The following is a 23,764-nucleotide window of genomic DNA, read 5'->3' as shown; positions in this document are numbered from 1 at the left end:
AAGTATAACTTTGACCCATACAATGTATTGTTGGCTATTGCTACAAATATACCCATGCAACTTATGACTAGTTTTGTGGTCCAGGGTCACAAATTAGAGAAAGATTAATATTTTGAATCAATTTGGCAAATCTGAAATGTGAACAAAGATATCTGAGTGATGCATTCAAACATTCACGTATACAGCAACTCATCACTTGTCAAGATAAAAAAATAGTAAGTAAAAAAGACATAAAAATTCAACTTGACTATACTTAAAATTTTAAGCCAAAGCAACCAGAAATTTCATACAGTGTATGAACTTCACTCCTCGCATTCCCAAATGACAAATAAGCACCATAAAATCAATCCATACAACATAATTTGATTTCCTAATACGAAGACTTTGTACACTGCAAACTTTTTTTTTAATTCTCAAACTTAACTCTTTCACCCCCATTGACGAGATATCTCGTCAATTAAGAGAAAACGCTTCCCCGCCAATGACGAGATTTTCCGTCTTTCCGCAATACCGCTATTATCCACCAGGTGGCGCACTTCTGCAACTTATACAACCCGGAAGTAGTGCCTCTCGTGAAAGAAAAAGAACTCTGTGTATGTTTTAAAGATCGCTCTGCATCTGATCTCTATCAAAAGTCCTTCGCAAAAATTTAATTATCTCCAAAATTTGGTGTTTTTGAAGAAACCTACCCATGTTTGAGAGGTGATTACAAGAGAACTAATGAAGGTAAGATGAAACGTTTTTTTTTTTTTTTTGAAAGCAGAGGGTCTGTTCTTTCATCTGATATATTGTTTGTTTATATATTTAAAGAAGAACATTTTCTGGAAGGCATTAAACTTTTGTGAAAATCATGAAAAATGCAGGCACTGGCTGGCAACTTTTTTTAAAAATGCTGGCGGGGAAAGAGTTAACAGCCCCCATCCCAATTCACTTTCAGCACAGGAAAAGTGTTGCCAAGAAAGCGACAACTTTAAAACAACACAAGTGTTGTAATGATGACAGAATTTTGGTTGAACTATCCCTTGAATCCTTCCACTTTCACATGACGGGGCTTAAAAAGTGGCAAACACACACAAAAAGGATGAGCACTCCGTGTACTCCACCCAAAAGAGTGCTGCACTTCATTTTGAGCCTCTTTCACAGTGCTTAGTTATTATTGATGATCCTCCCTCTTCAAGCTGAATAATACACAGAAATCTATCCGCTAAAAACGCATGCAGACGACGACAGAAGAGGATGGTGCAGACGCACCGGGTCAGAGCGGAGAGCTGAGCAGAATCCGACCCCAGAAATGTCACACACAGCCTCCCGCAGGAAAACCGCTGCTGTTAATGCAGAGGTCAAGAACCATCACCCTTTGCTTTAGAGAGGAAAGGAAGAAAAGATTTACTATGTGTACTTGCGAGCGAATAAAATGGAGGTGTGCATGTGAGAACATGTTCGCAACATCATCCTGACAGATGTCAATACATCCATGCTTCCATGACCTGGACATAGGGCTGTGACGACGGTGGCAATCACCGCGTTGGTTATAAAATGTGCATGCGCACATTGATGCATATAGGTCTTGTATATAATGCATTCATATATTTTGAAATATAAAAATGTAAACGAGTATCAAATATATGTTTCTTAACAAACGTGCAAGTTCAAAGGCCAATTTCTTTTTCCACCGGTGGGTGCTCGTTACGTCAAGCAATGCTTAGGTCACTTTTTTTATGTACAGTATTGTGCAAAAGTCTTAGGCCACCATGCCACCATTAGATATGTTGTTATTTGCAATGGTATTGTGTTTATTATCAATTTTCTCTATCGCAGTGTGTTGAAGGGTGTAAGAAACTCAGTGGACGTTACGCAGTTGTTTCTTAAATTAAAGCTGCACAATTTGTTTGTGTAGACTGACTGCCGTGTGGCTAAGCCAGAGATGTCGGCATCATTCTGAATCTGAAGTTTAACAGTCACACCAAATGTCAATCATGTGTCACGTCAACGCTTCAAGACTTCAGTCTGCTGGGTTTATGGCTTTGTCTTTTACTCCATGTCTCCTTGATAAACTTACTAAACTGAGGAATCACAAACGCACACTGACAGAACTCAAACTCGCGTGCGTTGCATATATTTGTATTTTATTAGAGCATGTTTGATAATGATGTCCATTCGAGTGTGTGAGGTTATAATGTGTGTGCTTGAGATGAAGAGTTAAAAGAAGATTGTGTACGACGTAGGGTTATGGGTTTGTGCATGTGTGTGCCCTGTGGGTACAGTGAAGCGGTGTGCGTGCGAGAGCAGCCAACTAAGAGGAATGGTGCAGAGCGGGGTCTATTTTTACACCTCTTATGTAACACACATATACAGATCCTCACAATCTCTTTCGCACACACAGATATTTGTACGCTCTCTTTACAAAGAAATATTTATTATCTCTTGTACATGTCAAATATATTTTTTGGACTTTTTAATTTATTTATTTTGAATGTAAGTGATATTAGTTGTTTTCCAAATGACATGCACTTTGTTTTCCCCTCAAGTGCGAAGGTTTTTAAAAAATGTTGTCAGATGAAACCACTTAACCTTGATTATTTACTTGAAGTACCTCGTGAGATTTTAAGGTAACGTTTCAAAAATGTAATATTTAAGGACACATTTTTTTTTTCATCTGTTTTAAAGTTTTATTCCGTAGTATTTTATATAGTTATTCTTATTATTTTCTTGTCACCAGACCTTCATCTGGTTATTTTCTTTTAATGGTACATAAAATTTTTTGCATGAATTCTCAGTTTTATATTGTAGTGTTGTGTAATGGTCACATGGCATGCATATTAAACAAATAAAATTGATCCTTTTTATTTTATTAAATAAGTGTTTTATTTATATTTTGTGATTTGTAAAATGTGTTTTGTGAGTTGAAAAGAATAAGAAACAATACATATTTTATCCACCTTGATGGCAAGTAAGCATAATCATCAAAAAATAATTTTAAAATATCATTTTATTAGTTATTTCTAAATTTGAATGTGTTTTTCTAATATTTGTCCTGACATATGCTGAAAACAGCTCTGTTTTCTAAATAATCTGTAACACATGTAAAAATGTGTGTAAAAAAATCATATTACACTAAACTAGATGATTATATTTGATTCCCCCTTTTTTTTTAAATATATTTATATTTTAAATACTATTTACACCAATTGACACAGACCAGTTACATTGACATTTTTGGAATTATCACCCAAATATTCTTTCAAAATGAAATCCATTTTAGATTTTTAGGTGGTGACCAATTCTAAACCCAAATAATTGGCTCTTATTTTTCTGAATACTACATATATAACCCCCTCCAAAATATTGAATTATATAAGATTAGAAGCACTTTTGCATCATTGTTAAACATACGATGTTATCCGTAGCCTGACGTGCACCTCGGCAAATTTTTAACACCGCATCAGTTCTACGCAGACCGCAAGCGCTGTGATTGGTCCACTAGAACCCCTCCCGTCAGATAAAAAAACTGCGTCATAGGTATTATTGTTTGCGACGGTGAGAACAAAGATGGACCAAGTTGAGGAGTGATTTAACTCAAACTGCAACATTAGTCACTGCTGGTTATCTCATATGGGTTAAACTTGCCAAGCTGCTTCTTCATTGACGGTCGCACTGCTACTATGGTAACACGCGTGGATACTGCCTACCAACGGTCTGCATGTGTTTTTGCATGTCGACACGAACGACGACGCAAAAGTATAAATAAAAACTGATGCGTAACCTACGCCGTAGGACCTACGCACTATAATGAGCCCTTAAAGAGTACGTGATGCGCTGTTCAGTTATGCAATGATCTTAGCTTCAGTGCAAATAGTTACGAGCTTCCTTATCTCTGCTTCAGTCCAGTTTGCCGACATTTCTCTTTGTGAATGTTGATCTGCTTTAAAGGTGCAGTGTGCAATTTTTAGAAGGATCTCTTGACAGAAATGCAAAATAATATACAAAACTATATTATCAGTGGTGTATAAAGACCTTTCATAATGAACAGTTATGTGTTTATTACCTTAAAATGAGACGTTTTTATCTACATATACCGAGGGTCCCCTTACATGGAAGTCGCCATTTTGTGCCACCATGTTTCTACAGAAAATCTTAAATGGACAAACTTTTTTTTACTTGGATGTCTCCGATGACATGTTTGTCCGGTGGTGGCTACCGTAGCTTCTCTATGTGATTAAAAAACGAGGGGTAAGCAATGGACTGAGCCATTGGTTGCAATTCACCAGCACTTCACCACTAGATGTCGCAAAAATTTTACACACTGCACCTTTAAATCCCTGTGTCAAAGGCTGCGTTAACACTTGGCATTAACATGCGACCTGTATCCGAATGTTGTCCACATACACATTGAAAAGACAAGTGTAAACGCGTTTGTGTTTGGAATGTTATCCGATCTGTGTGTCCTGATGCAGAGGTAGTCGAGGACGCTTTGTGATCGGATCTCAGTGTAATGTAAACGCAATCCAGCCATCGTATCTGCATTTGCAGGCCACACACGTCACACAAAACCCCACTATCATCTCATCTCACTGACAGCTGTCAAAAATAAAGGACGTTATGTCATGGAGCGCAGGTGAGAGACGCACAAATTTATATTTGTGGAGAAATGCTAGCTAGCTTAAACGTATCTTGAAATAAATCGATATACAAACGCATTTTAACACTGTTGACTGTATTTAACTTATTCAGTCATATGTTTAACATGTTTCCACTATTTATGGAGGGATTTAATATTTAATGGCAGAATTGAATAAATCGTTATAATGTTTGAGTTTCCATGACGACATATCAACGTGAATGTTGCGCTTCTTTCTGGTCAGTTTTCTATCTCTATTTCTAGTTTCTATCTCATTTAACACATTTTAAGTTACTTGAAAACACTTACAAACCATAATAACATTAACCAAATACATTTATTCAATGTTGGTTTTATACAAAGGAAGTTACTTATAAATGTGTTTGTAAATTACATTACTATACGACTATAGAGGGAGACATGAACAGGAAATTTAGGAAATTGTTAGCTGTTTTAGTCAAATCATATTCGTAAATTATAAATCAAAAACGTATGAATTCAGGCAGACTAAAAAGTCGGGAAGGTCATGTTTCACACGGATTTTGTTGTTGATGAAAAGTATGCGGGTGAAAGTCAAGTTCAGGTAACGTTGGCTGAAACGTGCATCCTGGCGCGGACGTTGCAGATAAACAAAGATAAAGCCTTTAAAGCTAAAAAAAAAAAAAGCTTAAAATGTGAACATCGGTTTTTGGGTTTGCTAGTTGTTCTCTGCTGTTTGCTTCTCAGTAACACTGTACAATACGGGATTGCGGTTACCGCGACAACCCTAAATCACGTGGCGAAAGACAGCTGTAGCCATCTGTGATTGACAGCTATCCACCCAGCGCGCGTCTCCCTGAACGGGATCCGATCACACATCCAGATACAGAAGCCACATTTATGTGACAAATGTAAACGCGCCGTGTCCTGATATACGGATGATCGGATCTGCGTGAACGGATCACCGAGATCGCATGTTAATGCAAAATGTAAACGCAGCCAAAGAGCTAAACCAGGGGTGTCAAACATACGGCCCGCGGGCCGCATACGGCCCACAAAGGTGTCCAATCTGGCCCGCGTGATGATTTATACAGTTTTATTAAATATGAAATACATATTTTAAAAACCCTTTCAGGCGGGCGTGTAGTTCGTTTTTAATATGAGAGACTTGCGGAAAGCTGCAAAACGCGGAACATAGACTATTAAACACGGTGCCCAAAAATCTTGCCGTTTTATTGTTACTGCTCCGCTAAAGATCCACTGATTCCGGTAATCCACTTCGTGTTTTCCCGCCCGCTCCGCAGCATCTCTGTCCACTCTCTGCCTGGAGAGCGAAGACGACAGTTTCTGAAGTTCATTGCATTAACAGGTAGATTCATTACATTAAATCCGTTGTTAAACAACAGAATTAGTAATGTGGAAGTTTGTTTATGCATTTCTTCCGGTAATGATTTGCTGTCGTTGTTCTAAAAGTGCTAACAACTTAGCAAGCAAACAACAACAAAATATTCACGTTCTTAGTATTAACGTTACAATGCTTGTCCAATCGATTTAATCTTCCCGATCAGATCTAAGTTAATATAAACACTATACTTGCTGTTGTTGGCAAACTTTTTTAGACAAAAACACCAATGCCTTGACAAAATAAAGACAGAGAACTGAAAGAGGGGCTGCTAAAGGCAGTTCAACATTACAAACATGGATTCAAAGCTCCATCAAGCCAGCAAGTAAATCATATTGAATATTTAGCAGATTGTCACACTTTAATTCGTGTTATTATATTTCCCATTATAATCACTTGTCTAAGTTGATGCTGGTAATATAACACATCATATTTATAATACTTTATTAGAACCATGATAATAGTACCACCCCCTTAGTGCCCTTTTTGGTTTGGGCCACTGCCCTATCTAGCATTTTCATTTTCTAAATGACTGTTCTCATTACAAATCTATTCCAAATAAAAGTGAATGGTTTATAAATAATTTTGGCATTAAGGAATAATGCAAAAGAAGTTAAATTAAGGCTTTTCAACCTAAGGCCAGTGGATTTTGTACATAAATTTGTGTGTATAATATGTACAGTATGAGTGTGACCTTATGAAATGTAGTTTTCACAGAGCTGTGTGTTTCTCTAGTTTTCTTGCTGGACAAACTAATTCATTGGTTTGTTTAGTTAATATTAACACAATTATCAGCACACTAAGGTTTAAAAAAATTATCCGGCCCTCACATCATGCCATTATTTACCATCCGGCCCTCAGCCTAAAATGAGTTTGACACCCCTGAGCTAAACCATAACTTCTTGTTGTGATGACCATAATTACGGCACGTCCCTTACGGCATTGTTTTTTGCGTCTTTTCACACAGAATGCATTCCTTGAATGTTACGGCAATGTTACCAGGTCCTCTTTACGGGATTGATCCCAGAACATTTACGGGATGTGTTTGTGTTCACAAAGAAGCCTCTCTACCAATTTTACGGAAATTTTCTGATACCAAAGTGCAGTGTAAATGGGGTACGATGTGTTCTGAAAAACAATAGTGCCCGTAAAATAACAATAAAAAAAACTAAAGTGAAATGTTGCTTTATTAACCTCTTAAACTCTGCCACCCCCGAGGACTAACCAGTGGGTCCAATATTGCGTCATCACATTTATTAGAAAAAAGTGGTGTGCACAAAACTAAAACTATATTGTGTCTTTTGAAAGCTTAGAACCTAAGCTTTCTAACCATTCCGATAAATTCTGCATTTATGTTACATAACTTGTGAAATGTGCTATTCATACTCAGCCATTATGCATTTACTTCACAATAGAGAAAGGGTAAAATAACAGCAGGGTTACAGAGAGTGAGTAGGATTAGGCTGATCACGTGATCTTAACATGTCAGCCCCCACGAGGCGATTCACTCCATGTAAAAATAAAACGGCTTTTTTTAGTCTACTTATACCACTAGTTTTCATCTTCTGTATGTGTTCAAAAAGAAATGATTTTGTTTAATACAAACACGTTTTATGAGGTTAAACCTTTCGAAAAAAATGCTGGGTTATTTTAAACCCATGCAGCATCGGGTCAAAAAGGAACAAGCCCAGCACACATAACCAATGCTGGGTTGTTTAAATCCAAAATGCTCGGTTGTTTTAACCCATTATATTTTTATTACAATTTCATCCCAGCTGCTGGGCTCGTCCCTTTTTGACCCAACGCTAGGTTGAAAATAACCCAGCTTTTTTAGATCGTACCCTTAAAAAAGACAACAACAACAGAAGTGACCATACAATAATCTGCTTCTGCATTACCCCATCAAAATGCTTTATTCCACTAAAATCAAACGCTCTTTCATCAATCAGATCCACTTCTTTAACCGTTTCTCATCCACTCGCTATAAATGACCTCTGTTGGCCCCTCCCCCTCTAGTTGATTGACAAACTCTAATGAGCCTCCTCATCAGGGAGGGGCCAGGGTCAAGGTCACTCCCCAAGAGGCACGTGCCCGTTACAGACCGAACCCCACAAAGACTCATTTAGAAACACAGCCTTTTATTCGTGTCCCATTTGGTGGCTTGTGCACAAAACGGTGCAACTGAACCCAATAACCTTTGTTTTCAACAATAAATCAAGAGCGTTTGAGGCCTGCAGAGGGATTATGAAGATGACACACAATTAGCTCGGGTAACGATGTTTTGCCCTGCGTGGCTCAATATACTAAAATGTCAGTCACAGGTTACACATTGAGAGCAAGCGGATTTAACATCTGGAGTCGAAAAAAGTCTGAGATCTGAGCTCAGCTGGCCTTGATGCTTGTGTGTGTGATTTATTTTTACATTTATGCATTTGGCAGATGCTTTTACATTTTATCAGTATGTGTCACCTGGAACCCCAAACCTTTTGCACTGCTAATGCAATTAATGTAGAAACAAGTTGTTTAATTGCATAATAAAAGTAAACAAATAGGTGGCCGTATTTTCATAAAAAGGCACAATGAAGGATTTTGGCAAACAAATAAGAGCTTGGTTAGCAGTTTATGCTAACATATTATGCACCAAATTTTAATGCCTACAGTCAAATATTTTGGTTTGCGTGACTAACAGTCTTTGTATAGTCAAAGCGACAAAAGTGCAGACTGTCTTGTCGAATAAGACAATAAGACAGAATAAGAAGTAACATCGCCAACACCCCATACTGGTGACTACCGACCCTCTTCGTGTCCGGTTTGAGTTAAAACCATAACCAAGTGTTATAGATGTTAATGAGACACGGCGAGCGCCTGTGTCAGCCATTTTGTCTTTTAACGTAAAGTGCGCGTTGATGCATCTATCTGACGCAGCAGCTACATAAATACTGCAAATCGAAAGGAAGAAAGCATGACAAGATAAAAGATTAAAGCGGTAAGGCCCAAAAAAATGAGGACAAAGGAGGGGAGAGTCCCGCCTGCTTTCGCATCATTCAAACGAGGTAGCGAACGAAAGATAAAAGCGTATGGTGAGAATCATGCGAGTCACTGCGGAAACGCAGAGAGGAGATGATGGTGAAGGGAAGCGAGGGACGATGGAGAGAAGAAGACAGGGTTGGGGGAGGAGTGGAAAGAGGGGAAGAAGAGGGGAAAGATAAGATGCTGTTATCCTGTACACAGACTAAGAGCCCCGGGGTCCACTGGGAACGAGGGAAGGGGGGCTTTCTTAAAAAGGAAGTAACAAACTGCTGAGGCGCTCATGCGTGTGTTTTACTCATGTGTGTGTGTCTGTAGGACCGCACTTCTTCACTTTACAGTTTGCCACAGGCGATAATATTGTTAAACTGGCTTCAGTCATTTCTCCCAAGAACCCAATTTTCCTGACTTGCCTCTCTTCAGGCTTCTTTTACCGTTTTTCAGGATGGGCCGAGATGTAGCATGCCTGCATGAAATACAGCCCAACTTGATCAAATGCACGTTTTCAATACCATGACCCAAAGACTCTGGCAGAGCAAGTGTTGCTGGGTATGAGATGGGGGTACGAGATGGAAGCATGCTTGGGAGGTCTGATTGGCTGTGGATGTTGCTATCCCTGCCGTGATTGGACAATCCCAAAATCATGCTGCTGAAAGCAGAACCCTTTGAACTATGAGACAGCAGATGAACACACAGGTCCCCATGCATTACGGAAACAACCGCAGCATACATACGCTGACATTCACATTCGTGTACCAAACCTTACGTGCATGATTTCGTGAAGGTATGTACGTATAGCCTTTCCGATGAAGTACACTAATGAGGCGCACAGATCCAGTGTCAGCGTCTGGGTACGGACAAATGGAGTGCGCATTAAGCAGGCATGGACGAATAGCCTACAGAGATGTTCCTGGTTTTCCGTGGCCAATCGCAGCGCAGAAGTCGCCGCCTAAAAAATGCAAACTGACGCTTCTGTCATGCACACGGGCCGTGCTCGTCGTGCTTTCAAACCCAAACTCCTGCAGGGCCACAGCTGAAACATGCGAAATGAGACAGGAGAACGCAAGTTCTGGTTGAATGCACAAAATCGCTACTTTGATAACAAATTTACCAAATTGAACAATACATTTCTAAACGCTTAAAGGGACATATCATGAAAATCTGAATTTTTCCATGTTTAAGTGCTATAATTGGGTCCCCAGTGCTTCTATAAAGCTAGAAAATGTGTAAAGGGACAACCCAGTAACTTAGTTTTGGTAAACCATTTTCTGAAAACATGTGAAAAAACTGGTCATTCAAGTGGATTCAAGTGTGCAGACAGTTAATTTTTTTATGAGATTTTCAGTCTTGTTTTTTGGCATCTTGGTGATCTTGAGTGCAGTGCAACTCCTTTGAAAAAACAGGTAATTGAAATTTGGCTCCCCTTGTGATGTCAGAAGGGGATAATACCGCCCCGTAATCTGCACTATCCAACCACGGCACTGCCATTTAGTGCAGAGATAAGCTCATTTGCCTTTTAAAATGCATTTTGAGGCCACTGGATACTACATTTACTTTTACATTTATGGGTGATTCTCACAAAATCCAGATTTAGGTGTCCAGCATCAGAATTTTTAACAAGCCCTTGAAGCCAATTTTTTTGCATATTTAAGATTAAGGTCTGAACTTACTATAACCATTATTTTTAGAGGATATAGAAAATATTTCCTATAGAATTATTTACATTTTTAACATTATCATTATCAAAAATTATCATTACCACAACATGGTATTACATTAAATATATGCATTTACAAACTAATGTTTCGGTAATGAGAACTAAAAAGTTGTCTAGGTACTATGACAAACAAAATTTAAACTTTTATCTGGAGAGAAAAAATAAGAACTGCTTACCTGGTAGCCATCTTGAGTGTCACAGTCAATTATGACCTTCCAAACTATTTTTTTTGTAAGTTTTTATGTAAGTTCCTTGAGGGCTTAAACAATGATTGAAAATTGTTGCGGAGGATGAGAAAATTGGTCTTGGACACATTTATTTTCCTTATTCTCTACATTTACTAATGATCACCAAATACCACATGTTTCTTTATTGTAAATGTTTATAGTATAACATGCACTGAAGCTTTTTATTTATAAATATTTCCATGTCAAAGAACCCAAATCCAGTCATGGACACGTTGCGGTAATGAAAAATTTTCCCTTAAATGTGGAAAAAACAACAAAATTGGTTTGTATGATGTCATTTGAAATCATGTGCAAAATAGTACGTGAAGAGATGTTTGTAACTGTATGCTTCTTATTTTGATACTCTTACTTTGCATTTACTTTTTTTATCAAAATGTTTTATGACACCTCATAAGTCTAATTTCGTGAGAATCACCCTTATGCATTTGGCAGGTGCTTACATCAAAATGGACTTTTGATTTCATTTGTTTACTTATTTTGCTTGATTAACTCTTTGGCTATGGTTAGACATCTATTAAATTAAATTAAATTAAATTTTGCCTTAGTTTTGACATAGACATCTGTGCTGTGTTTCGATGGCTATTAGACATCTTTTAAATGCAAAATTGCTTCCTGTGCATGTTTTTTAACGCAAGAACGTCAACATGTCCATCTGATCGCAACCAGGCTTTCTTTTTTTGAAAATATGCTCATTTTCCGGCTCCCCTAGAGTTAAACATTTAAACATTCAGTTGATCTCCGAGTCTGGCGGTACCACTTTTAGCATAGCTTAGTATTCTCCATTGATTATACCATATATCGTGGTAAAAAATAACCAAAGACCTTCTATATTTTTTCCTATTTAAAACTTGACTCTTCTGTACTAAGATCGACGGAAAATTAAAAGTTGCAATAGTTGCCAAATAGTCCCCTGCTATTGAAAGTTACCAAGGGGACTATTTTCGGGCACTGTGTAATATCATTGCGCCTGCTACAGCCATGGTACAGCAGAAAAGTCCTTGATTATTACACCAGAATGAGAGTATAGTTCCTAAACATATCGGCCTAGAAAATCGCAACTTTTAATTTTCCGTCTGTCTTAGTACACGATGTAACTACAGAAGAGTTTTAAATTGGAAAAATATCGAAACGCTTTGGTTTTTAGCACGATGCTAATGGTATAATCATATTCAATGGAGCTAATGGTCTAATCAGATTTAATGGATTATGCTAAGCTATGCTGAAAGTGGTACCAACAGACATGGAAATCAGCTGAATGAATTCCAAGATGGTAAAAACTAGCATATTTTCAAATAAATGGAGTGTCCCTTTAAGGCCAACTAGATACAGGTAGCTCACCAACTAGTCGAATTTATAAACATGTACTTTTGCCCATCCCTATTTGTGTGGGTGAAGGAAAACACATCAAGCTATACGTTTCATCACGCTATTTCTGACAACCCCGGCTCTTACGAGTAATTTTCTGCACTTTGCTTACTGGGGCATTCCAGCTGACAGGGTGATGGCGTTCTGGGTGACTTTTTTTTTTAAAGCTTAGACACCTTCAAAACATGATGTGAATTAGAGAGCCCAAAAACACAGGGTAATCATGTCAGCACAAACTGACAATTTGACATCTAAAGGATGTTTAGGAAACCACTCTGCAACCTTCAAAAATGCACTTCCATACAGATACGAATCAGGGTGTTTTGAATAACAGATCTATAATGGATGGATGGACGTATGGATGGACACATCATTGATCATTTAAAAGATTAATCCTCAAGATATTGGTATCTTATAGGATGAAAAAGACATTACTGTGAAGTTATTTCTGTATAAAATGACATCACTCAAACTATTTAGGCACAAATTGCCGGCTCAGTCAATGTGATGTGATGGAGAAGCTGAAGCGTGGCGTGAGCATGTGTGGCCTCAGATCCTCAGGGTCAGCCTTTATGGATGTTTCACAGGGGTGTCTCTTCCTCTCTTCTCTCTCTGTTTCAGGGTGACTGAGCACAGAGAGCCAAAGAGCATCTTCATGCATCAGGCATACTGTTACATCAGAGAGAGAGAGAGAGAGAGAGAGAGAGAGAGAGAGAGAGAGAGAGAGAGAGAGAGAGAGAGAGAGAGAGCGAGTGAGCCATAGAGAGAGAGAGAAAGATGTTGAGGCTGTCTTTAGTGCTGGACCACAGGCACACAAGCAAGCCTGATTTGTTCTCAAATGAGGACTTAAACAAGCAAAAATCAACCACAAATATCTGCTGTGTTCACTGTTGGTTCTGGCAGATTGCAGGAATAGGTGATGCTTGCACGAATGCTGTGGCTCTCTCTCCTCTCATGGTTGAATTGGTCTCAGACACATTAACATAGCCTGTCTGAGGCTGTTTCAGTTCCCGTGAGATCATCCTGACCCTCCAGCATCACACGCACGCAGGCCGGTGTGAACGCACAGATGCAGCCGAACTCGTATTTTAACCTCATGGGGCCGTTTGCTTTTGGACCACTGCATCTCGCACCCATGGGGTCTTTATGTATGTGCATGTGTTTGTGTGTGAAGGTTTTTTTGTCTACCTTGAGTGGGGTCATGGCTTTCCCAGAAGACTTTAAGAAGTTTATCTAAACTGACGTCTTTAGGAGAGAAGACCACTCGGACTACCTCTGTGTGGCCCGTTAAACCTGGAGAGAATAAGAGATAAAGAGAGGAGATTTTAAAGGGAAAATTCTGTCATCATTTATTCACTCTCATGTGGTTACAAACCTGTATAAATGTCTTTGTTCTGATGAACACAAAGGAAGATATTTTAAGGGAATGTTTGTAACCGAAACGATCTTGAGATCCATTTACTTCCAAATTAGGAAAAAAGAATACTATGGAAGTGAATGGGGCTCACGAACGGTTTGGTTACAAACATTCCCTTAAATGTTCTTCTTTGTGTTCATCAAAACAAAGAAATGTATACAGGTTTGTAACAACATGTGATTATTATAATGAAATCGTCCATTAAATTGAAACTAGATTAATTAATGTTGCTAGTTTTTTGATGATGACATAGGTTTGATTCCCAGGGAATGCAAAGACTAATAAAAGGATACAAGATGTGTCCCAAAACCCTTGTGTAAAGAACTACTTTAAAACAACATGTCCAGGATTAGCCACTGCTAGTTTGAAAAATGCACCCAAACCCCTGTTACCCTTTTAAAGGAAAACACCACCGTTTTTCAATATTTTACCATGTTCTTACCTCAACTTAGACTACTTGATAGATACTTATCTTTTTTCAATGGGTGCATTTAATCTTTGTACAGCACGTCGTGAATGTGTTAGCATTTAGCCTAGCCCCATTCATTCCTTAGGATCCAAACAGGGATGAATTTAGAAGTCACTTTAAACAGGGAAAACATGGAAGCGTTCTAAAGACTGTTACATGAGTAGTTACACTGAGTAAGTATGGTGGCACAAAATAAAACGTGGCAATTTTTTTAACGGATACAAATGAGGACTATATTGTATTTCGGAAGAGCACACAGTTTTCAGCACTTCGACCTCGGCGCACAGTAACATCATCAATCCTGACTACTCCCCATCTCGCTCAAACTTCTTTCAATATTACTGCACCCGATGTCGAAGTACTGAAAACTAAGTGCTCTTCCGACATACAATATAGTTCACGTTTTATTTTGTGCCATCATACTTACTCGTGGGATAACATGGAAGTGTTTGGCAACTTCTAAATTCATCCCTGTTTGGATCCTAAGGAATGAATGGGGCTAGGCTAAATGCTAACACATTCATGATGCGCTGTACAAAGATTAAGTGTATGCATTAAAAAAAGATAGGTATGTATTAATTCGTCTAAGTTGAGGTAAGAACATAAGAAAATATTGAAAAACGATGGTGTTTTCCTTTAAGGCCGCGCAATATTTTAATAACATCGGAAAAACTACTTTACAATTAGTGAATTTGATTTTTCACATTGAATAAATTTAAAACTCAGTTTGTTTGCATCCTTACTTGGAGTCGAAGTCCATGCATTTTACATATAAGAGTTCATATGCAAAAGCTGCTAGACGGCACCTCTATCAAAAATGAGAAAATGGTATTGACCGAATGTTCTCTGCACATATTATATGTTCATCAAATACTTTTGCTTCAAATCTGCATAATCCTGGCCTCAGGTCATTGAGAAATCAGGTTTGTTGGCAGAATACGATTTTTCAGCAAAGTCCTTTAAGTGCACGGAAACTGGATGAATGATGGCACGCATAATTCAAGGTGAGTTTTACTCCGTTAAAGGAGGTTTACCAAATATATTAGGATATTAACTCATTCCAAACCAGCCATTTTTTTAAAGGTTGCCTGCCAGCATTTTCTGTGATTTTCACAAACGGTTCACAAAATGCCTTCCAGGAAAATTTTCTTCTGAAAATATATATTAACCTTCAAATATATTAAATGAAAGAACAAACCCTCTGCTTTCAAACAAACAATAAACAAACAAACAAACAAAATGAGTACTTTTTTCTTTAAAAATACAAAATTTTTTTAGCAAAAAGCTGAAATAATTGCAATTTTGTGAAGGAATTTGTTAGAGATCAGATTCAGAACGATTATCAAAACATACACAGAGTGTAAAATTATGAAATAAAATTTTGGCTTTAGTTTTTTTCATAAACTGGGTATGGATAATCGCGATATTGCAGATTAACATAAAATGTAAATTTTTTATGCAAATGTTTTCTCTTAATTGACGAGATAACTGAAATTTTGAACCTTTAACTTAGCAAAGCGTGACTGGGGGCTTTTTTAGAAGTGGGTTTTGAAGCGAAAGACATTAAAATTTGTTAAATACCAATGAAATGACTATGAAATCTCAGTTTTGAAAATAAGGCATTTTATGTACTGAGTAATAAACTTTTCATTCCCATTAAAGTGAAATTACTGAACATAAACATAAGAGCCTGATAAAAAGTGCATTTAAAAGAAAACAGGTTGGACGCACTTAGAGGGTTTTTTATCTGAGCTTTTCAAAAGTGTATTATTAGACATTTAATAAGCATATATGAAAAATCACTATATCCAAATATCCCCAAATTTATGTGTGTGAAAATATCCTCAAATATGTGTGTGTGCGTGTGTTGATGATGGTGATAAGCAATGATTAGTCTGCACACCCCTCAGGCGGTTCAATTTCCACTCTTCACCCAAAAAGCCCTTATATTTCAGGTAGTTTTCTTACTCTACGTCTTCAAGAATTTTCCAGGCTCAATTTAAGCCATGCTATATACATAATATTCTTATATGGCATAAAATATGACAGCAGGGGCTGCGATCCTGTAGCAAAGAGGTAGAAGGTGCAAAAGGTTATGGGTCCAAACACATACTGATAAAAATGTATACCGGGCTTGTAATGTACTGTAAGTGGCATTTTGTCTGGGGTTTTGTCTGACAATTAAACCTCTTCACACTTTCTCTTTATGACTGAAAGTGTGAGAAAAAGTGACAAAAGCGCTGAAGCATGTAGATTTTTTGTCAGTTACACACAATAATAAATAAATGATAAAGCCCCTTGGCTATCCAAAAAATGCCATTGCCAAATGGAAAACAGCAGCATAGATTATTTTGTAGCTCAGTTAGTAGAGCATTGTGCTGGCAGCGCAAAAGATCAAGTTTTAATCCATATATAAACACATACTATACTGATAAAATGTATAGCTTGTAAAGCCGCATTGAACAAAAGGGTTTGCAAAATGCATAAGGGTGATCCTTGCAAAATTAGACTTATGAGGTGTCATGAAACATTTTGATAAAAAAAGTAAATGCAAAGTAAAGCATACAATTACAAACATCTCTTCATGTACTATTTTTCACATGATTTAAAATGACATCATACAAACCAATTTTGTTGTTTTTTTCACATTTAAAGGGAAATTTTTCATTACCGCAACGTGTCCATGACTGGATTTGGGTTCTTTGACATGGAAAATTTATAATTAAAAAAAATCTAAAAAATAAAAAGCTTCAGTGCATGTTATACTATAAACATTTACAGTAAAGAAACATGTGGTATTTGGGGACAATAATAAGGAATATAAATGTGTCTCATCCTCCGCAACAATTTTAAATCATTGTTTAAGCCCTCAAGGAACTAACATTTTAAAAAAATTGTTAGAAGGGACATAATTGACCGTGACACTCAAGATGGCTACCAGGTAAGCAGTTCTTATTTTTTCTCTCCAGATAAAAGTTGACATTTTGTTTGTCATAGTACCTACTTTTTTAGTTCTCATTACCGAAACATTAGTTTGTAAATGCATATATTTAATGTAATATCATGTTGCGGTAATGAGAATTTTTGATAATGATAATCTAAAAAAATGTAAATTATTCTATAGGAAATCTTTTTAAAATCCTTTTAAAATAATAGTTATAGTAAGTTCAGACCTTAATCTTATATGTGCAAAAAAATTGGCTTCACTGGCTTTTTAAGAATTCTGATGCTGGACACCTTTTAAATCTGGATTTCGTAAGAATCACCCATAAATGTAAGCATGATTCTATAATACGGGATCGAAGTTTGCGTACATACTGAGCCGGTCTCTAAATAACAAAGCTATATATATACCCAGACACCCCATACAGTTTAAACAGTGAGTGGTCATCGTCACACCTCACACTGAAGTGCCAGTGTCCGTGTTTGTTGTGAGTCCAGCTCTCTGCAGAGCTACAGATCAGAAACTGCAACATCACAGCTGCATCCCTCCCTTCACATCATCTCGTCTGAACTGTCTGGCTACAAGTAGGTCACACAGAAGAAGGGGGAAGAGCTGCGGATCTTGAAGACAGCAGTGCATTCTGGGTAGTTCACTGCAGATGAAGGGAATGTTTTGGTAAGGGGTGCAGCAAAGCATTAATATGGGAACAGCAAAGCTGTCAGAACAAATATTTACTCATATTTTACTACATATTAAAGCATATTTACAGCATATTTTACTGATATGCAATAATAAACGCACATTTACACTATAATTATTGAATGAATATTGTATGAAAAGATTTTTGCAAAATTTTGCATACATGCCCAACTGGGTTTCCATCGAAACGTGAAGTAAATCTTTTCAAAATTTGCAAAAAAGAAAAACATACAAATGTGAATTGGGTGCATTTCCATCAAGCTGTTAGAGCGAATGACGGTGGTATTGGTAATTTTGCCAGGGCGTTGTGATGACGTCGAGCCCCATATATGGAAACGGTATTTCATGCATTAACACAGTTTAAGAGTTGGTTTCTTCATGCTTAACAAATGCAAGTGTCAAAAAAGCAGTTGGACGTGTTATGTGTTGGAGTATTTCTGTGCCGAATGCACTTTGCCAGGGTTCGTACAAGTTTCGGAAAGTTTTTTCGATTACGAGTCCAGCTGACGTTTAGGGGTACGCTATACGTATCACTTCTTTTTATGGGCAGTTCCCCTGGAAAACCACACCACACGTCAATCAGTGGGAGAGCGAGAACAGAGGACAATGGATATAGTTTGGTTATCCGGGATAACAGAGTTTTGCTTTTGTGTTTGTTTTAACACTGGATTTCATTGAAAAGTCCCAACCGGGTCATGAGTTGCATGCCCTGAGTAAAACTTCTGTGTAATGTTGGAAATAGGTGCGTAAGTGCATATTATATAAACGACACGAACATTTAGTGAATCATAGGTATTCCAGTCAGTGTTGTATAAAGTGTTGACTCGTGACTCGCTCCTCCCGCAGTTCGTAACTCCTCCTTCCGTTTTTTTTTTTGTTGTACATAAGAATTGTTAAACCTAATCTGTCTTTTATAAATCTGATAAAACTAAAAACTCTTGGGAGATATGAAGGATGTAATACTACTCTATAGTAGGGGTGTCAACAATAATCGATTCGGCAATGCATCGCAATGCGCACATGCACGATTCAGCATCGATGCAGCAAATGCCATAATCGATTATGTCACTGTTTATTTTCTGGAGATGACCGTGATAGACGGGTAAATAAAAACGCACCCTTTTCCATGGAAAGTGGACATATGGGCACATTTCGGATTCTATGAAGTTAATGGGGAACAAGACTTACGCTGTGTGTAAAGTTCTCATCTCGGGCAGGGCTCGCAAAATCGCTAGCCCAACGTCTCGTTTCTATTGTGAATTCCTGTCGGGGTACCAAAATGTATCTCCACCCTGCCTGTCGGGCTATCTTGGGGAGGAAATAATATTTTAATGTTTTTGCTTTGTCTAAGACTTTGGTTAGGTAATTATAGTGTATGTATTTCGGTGTCCTCTTGTCAGTCATTGTCCTCACGTATCAAGTGAAACTGTCAGGAAATGAAGTGAAAGCATAAATAAACTCATCCTCTAATGTGCACGTCTGATATATGCGCGTGACCCTCTACACGCGCTTCTACCGGCTAGATTCTTCACGAGCACCTGCTTGCGCAAACTCAAGTCATTTAATAAAATAACGTCATTTCATTTTTACCTCATAGACTAACATTTTTTTATCGTATTTTTTTCTTTCTTCAGTTAGTAACTTAAATATGTGAGAAGGAAAATATGCTTGAGTGATTTACGTCTAGGCTATTGAGAGTATGATGTTACAAGCTGATAGGTGACTAAACAGCAGTGGTAAGATATGTTGTTTACCTAAAGCGAATAGAATGTGTGTTTGTCATTTCGTTTTACCTCAGAGTCTAACATTAGGGGAACATAAAGGGAATTATGTTTATTCCTTTTTAATAAATATCTGCTTTAAGTCTTCTATATTGTGTTAAAGTCACTGGTTGTTTATATATTTGATAAAATACCATGTTATCTAAATACAATGTGTGATGTGTTGAGGTATTTTTTATAAAAAATAACCTGTGTTATAATACATTCATATAATATTTCAGTAATATAACAATTCAATTATTTTAACGTTAGGGGAACGTTAAAATAACCTAAAAATAACATTAGGGGAATGTTTATTTTCTTAAAGAAAACATTCCTGGCTAACCAAAAACCTTGGAAAATAGGGGAACGTTTTGGGAACCAAATTGTTAGCTGGGATGGGCAGGAATATTTGGCTTACATGGAAATCCAGGATTTATCAATATTCTACATTAAACAGTGTATTTTTTTATTCTGGCTACTTATATTCATTTCGGGCTACCAAAAATTAAAGAGTGTCTGCCCGAAGGGCTACCAGGGATTTTAAAATTTTGCGAGCCCAGGTCAGCTTTCGTTTTTGTTGAAAATAGTTGCACTTAAGTTTACTACTTGACTTATAAAAAATTTGCCTTGTTGTGTACAGTAGAATTCTGATGCATTGCAATGCATCGTAGAATCGAATTGAATTGAATCGTTACCTGGTGAATCGTAATTGAATTGAATTGTGAGGGCAGTGCCAATGCACACCCCTACTCTATAGGTACTCCAGATTAACATCAGACTCACAGAAACAGCGTGTGTTATGGACGCTTTAATATGCATGTGAATAACATCACCGCTTTTACAGATTTTCATTTTCACGGCTAAACTTGCCCTTTAAACCATAGATGGCCCCTTATGCATGTGCGTAGTGATGTATTGTATCAGGTATAATTATTGTGTGTTTACGGGACTCACCTGAACACACCTCTTGATAGGTGGGATTAGGTGTGAATCCACCTGCGTAGCCAACCTGTGTAGAGAACACACCAGGAACTTTCCAAAAGCGCCTCTCTGCTCCCCAAAAACAGCCCATTCCTAAACAAGAATGGGACATTAGATAATACTTCTACCTGTATAAACCATCCCAAAAGTCAAAATTACAATGCATGTTCAAATTGTAAAGGAGCAGTGCATGCATTCTTTTTACATGTGGCAATCGCACAATGCATTGCAACAAGCTCTGTAAAACATATTTTCAAGATGATGTGTCAGGAGATTATTATTTTATTATTACTAACATTTAATATTATTATTTAATCAACATTTATAACTAAGTATTGATTACTAGTTTATAATTATTACTTCAACTTTGGCCCAGTAGGTAGCTGTCTACACAGGAAGTAGGGCACGAAGAAAGCTTACAAGCTTTTGGAACAAAGCTAAATTGTTTTGACCCAGATCTCGAAATAAAATCATGATGCATTATTTTCACCCAAAGACGTCTGGATGTAATTTTCTTTACACTCACCAAACACGATCATCTCCATGCCATCAGGAAAAGGCTCTACTGTAGGGTTCCCATTGGCGGCGTGCATTGCTGGAGATAAGGTGACACAAACACATCAATATAATTTTTGCGATTATTAACATGTTGTGCATATCAAAGTGGCACGTGGTGGCGCTGTTCCAGGTGGTGGGACTGTCATACTTTGGTTCTGTGTTGAGGATTAGTGCAGATTTGCCTGGTCTGCTCAGGCTAAGCTGAATCACTGCTGCTGTTTCTGCAGTGGGAGACACTTAGCAGATTATACCGCTGAACCTCCGCGCACCCAACACGAACCTTTAAACCAGGCAGAGAAGGTCACAAACCATGTGCGATGCAAAAGCATCAGGAAAACACACCATCAGCTTTCTAAACGGCCTGCGGGATGAACTGAAGTGGGTTAGGCCACAGGAAGAAATGTGGCGGGCAAACAAAATGTTTGGACGGATGGGGCCAAGTGTGCCATACTGAAATGAGAACAGTAGAGAGGAAGAGAGAAAAGGCACAGATGTGCTGAGGATTAGAGCTAAGAAGACTGAAGTGATTTAGCAGTTAAATCTCCAGGCAGCAAAGGATAGTGGTTTACACGCAGCATACTAATATTAGCATACGGATGAAGAAATGTGTCACGGCATCACACACAAATGTACACAAGAGTGCATTTAGGCCAGCACACACCCCTCTTCCTTTAAATTCACACTGAATTTAAAGACTATTTGACCTGAATAATGAAAAATCTATTGACTGCAAAAGCTTTGTATCAGTGTTACAACCTGGATGGCAAGGAAAAAGAAGCCACGTAAAAAAAAGAGAACAGTCGCAAGCTGTCACTGGGCATGCGGTACCCTTTGACAAGGTCCTAATGTGTACAATTTATGGACTGTGCAAAAGTCTTAGGCCAACACCACCAGCTTTGTTGTTTTAGCAATATGCATCCATATTTATGTGTCACTTTTTTATTAAGATACAAACAGAAAATACAAAATAAGAAATATGACAAAACAATTCTCAGAACTAAATGTCTTCTTCAGGCATCAGTCATTATTTAGTGTGACCTCTCTTGGCACTAAACACATCTTGAGCTATTTTGAGGAGACTGAAGTCTTGAAGTCATTCGATTAGAAATTAGGATTTAATTCAATTTAGGTTTAAGAGATCCTGCAGTAGTGGAAGGTGAGTTTACCCTAAATACTTGACACTTTAGCTGATACTTTTATATTGTTTTATACTACATACACATTTCATGCATTTTCTGGTTGTAATCTAATAAAGAGACTGAGAAATAATTATATATAATCACTATACAATTGCAAAAACAACAAATCTAAGCCTAAGGCTTTTGGCACAGTATTGTATACATTTTTGAAAGGGTCCTACCGCTCCAATGACAGCTATGGATCATTTTTTCTAGCAGCGTAGTAAATAGCTTTGTTGTAAACACCTTACCCTAATTATTAAACTTGGTTTGTACTAAAGATATAAATGCTATGTGTAACCGGGTGTCAAGAGAAGAGTTTTACTGTTTGTGTCTGAAAAGGTAAGACATAATATTTATGTCTATTATTTTAGTTTTTTTATGCAATCGACAGATGATTTATCATTATGTGTTTTCTATCGGATTCGAACGTTTGACCATTGCACTGACAACGCAATGGTCAACCAACTGCACAATAGGAACACCAGATAATACACAATAAATAATTGATGACAGGACGTTGAATTATACAAAAATAATGAACACCCAAGGTGGTAATGGGGCATAGGGGGAAGCGGAGTATGCATTATTTGCAAATAATTTAAAGGACTGGAGTCAATTATTCACCACAGTTACCACAGACATTGCATAATAATGCATCCCATGGAACATTTTTCAACCAGAATAAAGCATTCAACAGCCCGGTGGTATTACCAGGGTTCCCACTCTAAGCCAAATGTCAAATATCCTGACATTTCACTGACTGTTTCACTGAAGCTAAAGTTTCAGGAGCTGTTTGAGATGTTGTGAGCCTGAAAATGTAGTGTTCACTGTAAGTTTATATAAAAATGTATCTTAAATGCGTAAAAACTAATAAACTATGTCAATAAATGGCTGTTTAGATTGTAATCTCACTTGAAATCAGTGGAGGGTTGGACCCGAAAATCGCATTCCTTAAAGGGACATTTTTTTTTAAATATGCTCATTTTCCAGCTCCCCATAGAGTTAAACATTTGATTCTTACCATTTTGGAATCCATTCAGCCGATCTCCGGGTCTGGCGTTACCACTTTTAGCATAGCTTAGCATAATCCATTGAATCTGATTGGACCATTAGCATCGCGCTAAAAAATAACCAAAGAGTTTCAATATTTTTCCAATTTTAAACTTGACTCTTCTGTAGTTTCATCGTGTACTAAGACCGACGGAAAATTTAAAGTTGCGATTTTCTAGGCAGATATGGCTAGGAACTATACTCTCATTCTGGCGTAATAATCAGTAACTTTGCTGATGTAACATGTGACATGCAACATATTGATATTACGCACTGCCCGAAAATAGTCCCCTTGGTTACTTTCAATAGCAGGGAACTATTTTCGGGCAATGCATAATATCACTAT

The 23,764-nt window shown here is 37.6% G+C and overlaps 1 protein-coding gene across 3 annotated transcripts in view; it reads right to left on the bottom strand.

Moving 5' to 3' along the window:
- Positions 1 to 23,764, bottom strand: part of msrab (methionine sulfoxide reductase Ab) — a 44,607-nt gene that overhangs the window by 10,054 nt on the left and 10,789 nt on the right. For all 3 annotated transcript variants that reach the window (XM_065288257.2, XM_065288259.2, XM_065288258.2), the window contains exons 2-4: positions 21,156 to 21,224; positions 20,603 to 20,722; positions 13,545 to 13,649 (exon numbers count right to left, since the gene is read on the bottom strand). In XM_065288257.2, the coding sequence (XP_065144329.2) occupies positions 13,545 to 13,649; positions 20,603 to 20,722; positions 21,156 to 21,224 (294 nt within the window). The remainder of the gene's footprint in view (positions 1 to 13,544; positions 13,650 to 20,602; positions 20,723 to 21,155; positions 21,225 to 23,764) is intronic.

This window comes from Paramisgurnus dabryanus, chromosome 17, assembly GCF_030506205.2.
Source record: "Paramisgurnus dabryanus chromosome 17, PD_genome_1.1, whole genome shotgun sequence".
NCBI classification, from domain to species: domain Eukaryota; kingdom Metazoa; phylum Chordata; class Actinopteri; order Cypriniformes; family Cobitidae; genus Paramisgurnus; species Paramisgurnus dabryanus.
The sequence above is the reverse complement of the archived record's forward strand: the minus strand, read 5'-3'. Positions and strand labels throughout refer to the sequence as shown.